Source organism: Alexandromys fortis, unplaced genomic scaffold, assembly GCF_014885135.2.
Source record: "Alexandromys fortis isolate MF-2015 unplaced genomic scaffold, M_Fortis_MF-2015_v1.1 scaffold_3, whole genome shotgun sequence".
Taxonomy (NCBI): domain Eukaryota; kingdom Metazoa; phylum Chordata; class Mammalia; order Rodentia; family Cricetidae; genus Alexandromys; species Alexandromys fortis.
The window spans coordinates 14,974,756-14,980,085 of NW_026067909.1; the positions used below are offsets into that span (position 1 = coordinate 14,974,756).

Genomic DNA, 5,330 nt, shown 5'->3' on the forward strand with positions numbered 1-5,330 from the left:
AATTGTAAGGACATTGGTTTGATCCCCCATACTATAAAAAAGGAAGGGGGGGTGTTGCGGGAGGTCCTTCCGCCCCTCCAACCAATAGCTGCTGTGATACCAGCCCATTGGGGCGTGGTCTCTCTCCCTTTAAAAAAAGGGGCGAATATTTCCTCTGCTTGCTCTCTTCACTTCCTGCTCCGCTGGTGACTAGACTCCCTTCCTGGTTGTGCAGATGGCTGTTGTCTGGGACGGTGATATGTAAGTTTTTTCCCCTTTAAATAAATAACATCCTATTAATCATAACTCCAAACTGGTGTGGCATTGTTCATGACTTACGCCTTGGGGGGGGGGAGGGACAGAAAAGGGGAGGATGGAAAAAGAACAGTACTTTCAAATGAATAATTCAAACGACTGCCCAATTAATTAAGCAATAACGAGGGAAGAAGGTCTCTGACACAAATATAGTCAACTTTTATAAGAAAATGTCCAAGCCTAATAGTAGAAAAACGTGGGGCTGGAGAGATGGCTCAGAGGTTAAGAGCACTGACTGCTCTTCCAGAGGTACTGAGTTCAATTCCCAGCAACCACATAGTGGCTTACAGCCATCTATAATGAGACCTGGCGCCCCCCCCCCTTCTGGCTTGCAGGCACATGTGGAAGGAATGCTATACACATAATATAATAAATAAATAAATATTTAAAAAAAAAAGAAAAGAAAAACGTGTGAACTGGGCATCACAGCACATACGTATGATAGCAGCTCCTAGGAGATAGAGGCAATTCCAATCAGGACTGTAGCTACTCAGCAAATTCAAAACCAGCTTGGGCTGCATAAAACATTGTCTCAAAAGGGGGGACAGGGACTGGAGAAATGGCTTCTTGAATTCTCTACAAGACCTGCGGCTCTTGTATAATAAGTTCGCAGCACTCAAATTGTGGCTCACAACCATCCCTAACTCCAATTCCAGGGGATCAGACAACCTCTTCTGACCCCTGTGGGCATCAGGCACATAAGTAGTGCACATACATAAATGCAGGCTCTCATAAACATAAAATAAAATAGACCTAAAGGTGGGGGGAGGGGTGAAGATGTACCTCAGTTAGTAGAAGCCCAGGGAATCTGTTACCTAGAAATGGGCTAAATCGCAGTAAGTAGCCAGAGTCAGACCTGTCAAAAACACTCAGAAACCAACTACTACTAGGGCAACAAAGAAATCTGAAAAACTCCAAAGACCTCTTGCCTGCTGAACTACTTTCAAAGAAACTACTGATAGAAATCACAGCCTAAGATTAGCAGATGGTGGTGCACACCTTTAATCCCAGCACTTGGGAGACAGAGACAGACAGATTTCTGAGTATGGGAGTCAGCCTGGTCTACAGAGCAAGTTCCAGGACAGCCAGAGCTATACAGAGAAACCCTGTCCGAGCAGGGACAGAGGAGATATGATTAACAAGTTATGTTTTCAGGACCTTCTATGATGGCACCACAATCTCTCTAGCACCAAAGCTAAAAGAATACTAGAAACTGAGTTTTCCCAAAGACTAAATACTTTTAAGTTTACAAAGTTGTATAGAGAAAGAATGGCCGACCAAAAAAAAAAAATCTTTCTTTTCTGATATTCAGACCTGAAACTGTCCATCTTTGACTCCAACAGTGCACAGCTGCTAATAGCTGTGGAGAATAGTTATTGTTTGTTACAAGTCAGACCTAAGCTCAATTAACCAAGCAACTATGCTTTTTTCCTGTAAAATAAAACAGCTGGCCATTCTGTGTAAGATAAAGCTTTTGCACTTTTCAAAGATTTGACAATTCAACCAAATGCCTATCCTCAGCCTCCCCTCCCAAAAATGAGAAAGGTATTTTGCAGAGCCAGTTTCTTCTAGTACACTCCCAATTTTAAAATGCTTTCATTCCCAAAGAGAACATCATCAGTGGAAGTATGTTTCAGATCGTCACCAAATCTTTCATATCAAAGTAGAGACTGGGTCATATCAGTCTAGAGTGTAATTTTGCTATATTTGTTTCTAAAAGGAAGAATGCACAAACTTTGTAACTCTCCCAGGGAATCTGCCTAGAGCTGTACAGTGTATGTAAAGTTATTATCAACCACCACCCTCACTTCTACTTAATGTCAGTCCCAAACTAAGCCAGGCAAATTTCTGGCCTACCACCTGAGAAAAAAGTTTATTGATCCATATGAATTCCAACGGAGAGACTGTACCCTGAGGTACTGGATTCTAGATTTCCACTCTGGTAGCCAGCCTACCTAAGAACCACAAAAGAAACTAGATAGGTCAATTAAACACAAAACTCTCATAAAAACTCATATATCCCATCCTTTTGTTGGTCAAGTACCCAAACTGAGACCTTTCCCACTTTTACTTTAAACAGAAGCAAAAATCCATGCACCACAGTATGCTTAAAGACTGCAGGAAAGTATCATTCCAGATATAACCTGAGTTGAGGAAAACAGAATCAGTATCAATGCAGAACATTTTGTTCCTGGTAATGCACACCCTATGACCCTTTAAACACCCCCCATTATAGAAAAGACAACAATGGCCCAAAAGTTGTTACTTTCCTGGATAGCAAATGAACTATTTGATGAGAATGAGCAAGCACTACCACCGCAGTTATTCCTGTCCTCATCATTCCCATAGGGCACGAGCAGATAGGAATCCAACAGAAGTAAGGCATGAGTAGGACATCACTCCCAGGTGGCATTGTTGAAAATGACAGGGCAAAGTTAGCTCTGACCAGTGAAACAGACACCGGTCTGGGTTGTCCCTTAAAATCTTGCCAACAAAAAAGAATAGCATTTAGGAGACAAGCGATAAGACCCCAGGCTAAGAAAGTCAACAGGGTCTCAAAAAAGACATTTCCTCAAAGAAACGAAACTAGGGAGCTGTCCTAAGAATTATTCAAGCACGACTACTGAGTGAATGGTGTTTAGCCCAAGTTTAACAGACACCACGCCCGCCTCTCAACATCCCGCAAAGCCAGAGCATACCCCTTTGCAATCTCAAAGCTTATAAAACAGCTGGGCCCTGCGGCACCAACTTGGCAAGTAAAAACTACCTGGGGGAGGCCTCATAACAAAAGCCCCCTTCCACATGCAAAAATAAAATCAGGGCTTCCAGCTGGTAAGATGTAAGACTGAACACAAAGTGGGGGGGGGGCCCCGAGAGTTGGAAAGCACAAAACTATCAAGGATAACCCACCAAATATTGAAAAGCCAAATGGGTTTGGAAAAGGCCCCTCTGGTACCCAAAAGCAGATCCATGACAGAATACTAATAAAGACTGCAACCCGAGAAACGACCAAGGGCCCCATTACCTTCCGCTTGGGAACATTCGTAAGGAGGAAACCCCGGGGAGGCCTTGGGGCTTTAGCCCCCACTTTTTCCCTCTTCCCGGGATCTGACCGATGTGTGGAGAGGAAGTGGGAAAGTGGCGAAATCTTCCCCGCTCCATGGTCCGGCTGGTGCCCGTCACTTCCCAATTTCAGTTTGGTACCAAGTCCTTGCAACCAGGAAAATGCACCCCCGCCCCAACCCGATACACTCGCAAGTCTCTGGCGCGACCCCAGGCCCGCGGCTTCGCCTAGCAGTGGCCACTGCACCCGCCCAGAGCCGACTCCTCCCACTTGATGAATGTAGTTGCCTGGACCGCAGGGGAGGGTGGCGGTACCCAACTCGCCCCCAACACCTTAGGCCCCGCTCCCAGGCACTTCCCCACCATTCCCAACCGCAAGGACCAACCCCCCCCCCCAGGGTAAGGGGCGTGGCTAATAGGCTGAGTGCACCGCGCGCGTCCCCTCCCCAAGCGCGCTCCCGCGTTACCTTTAACCACGTCACACTCGATGACGCGTCCACGGCGCTCGAAGAGGCTGCGCAATTCCTGGCTTGTGCATGCAGCCGACACATTGCCCACGAAAATCTTCCAAGTGTTCAAGGGCCTTGGGCGCGACATCTCCACCACGAGCGCGCGACCTGGACGCAGCTCGTGGCCATGAAGGGCCTCGATGGCGCGCACCGCGCCAGCGTTCTCGCGCATGTGCACGAAGGCAAACTGTTTCATGACGGCGCAGCTCATGACCGTGCCGTAGGGCGCGAAGAGGGCTGCCAGCTCCTCCGGCGTCGTATCCGCCCCGTCGACATTGCCCACAAAGATCTTCATCTTGACGCCGCAGCCGCCTTCCCGGAGAGACGGGAGCCCTCCTACAGCGACAGGCAAAACGTCCGAACGACCCGCAGTCCTCCTCAGGAATGGCTGGCGACCGAGAACCCCGCCGCGCAGGCGCTCTAACCTAGCCAATTGGAGACTGCATCCCGCGCCTACAGCAGCCAATCAAAGAGGTTGAGAGAAGATGCCCTTTGACGCAGCCAATCCCAGAGGGCCTGGAGCCCGCTGGTTCTCGCTGGGGTGGAAAAGGCACGGAGGCGCGCGACCAACTGCCGCCGCCGCGCCGGGGGGAGGGGAAAGGAAGGCTGGCGGCGAGGGAGCGCGCTCCGGCTGAGTCGGCAGAGGCCTAGTCCGCAGAGCGGCCTCTGGCCGGGGTGTGGCGAGCCGGAAGGGCCCCGAGGAAAACTTTGTTCTCTGGGGGAAGGCAGGGCTCCTGCTTTCCAGCAGCCTCGGCCAGACCCGAGTGTTGTGGAAGCGTGTCTGCCGTAAGGCTAGGCCTGGCGGGAGACACCAGGACAGCCGCGATACTGTGCTCGGCGGTCGGGAGAGGCACCTCCTCTGAGTAGTTCGTTCTTTGCAAGCACATTTCTTGGGGTTGCTGAGGCTCAAAAGGATTTTGTCAACAGTGAAAACTGAGCGTCTGTTCAAACCTGATGGAATTTACGATCGAGAAATACAGAGGTGACAATTTATTGTATGCATGAAGATTTCACAGTACAATGTTTCATGAAATAGAAGAACAGTTATCCTAAGGAAGCCAAAAGTTGTAGCTTAAAAAAAAAATACGAAGAGGGAGCCATGCGTGGTGGTGCACCCCCTTTTCATTCCAGCGCTCTGGAGGCAGAGACGGATGGATTGTTCGAGGCCAGCCTGGTCGACATAGTGAGGTCCTAGACTGCCAGAGCTATGTAGAAACCCTTAGAGGGACAACTCGCTGGTTACTAGCACTTACCGCTTTTCGAGAAGACTTGAGTTCAATTCCCAGCACTCACAAGGTGGCTCACAGCCAGCTAACTTCAGTTCCAAGGGATCCAACGCCCTCTTCTGACCACTGCACGAATGTGGCGCACAAACATACATGCAGGCAAAGCACCCATACGCATAAACTAATAAAATTTTAAAAATTAAAACTAAAAACAAAAGCTACGGAGAAACCCTGTCTC

At 48.7% G+C, this 5,330-nt stretch overlaps 1 protein-coding gene across 2 annotated transcripts in view; it reads right to left on the reverse strand.

Annotated features, from left to right (window-relative positions):
• Rbm14 (RNA binding motif protein 14) overlaps nt 1–4,271 on the reverse strand; it is a 28,490-nt gene extending 24,219 nt beyond the window's left edge. For both annotated transcript variants that reach the window (XR_007590901.1, XM_050137676.1), the window contains exon 1: nt 3,825–4,271. Coding sequence is in view for 1 of the 2 variants with exons in the window: in XM_050137676.1 (XP_049993633.1) it covers nt 3,825–4,161 (337 nt within the window). In the remaining variant the exon portion in view is untranslated. The remainder of the gene's footprint in view (nt 1–3,824) is intronic.
• Nucleotides 4,272–5,330: the final 1,059 nt, after the last annotated feature.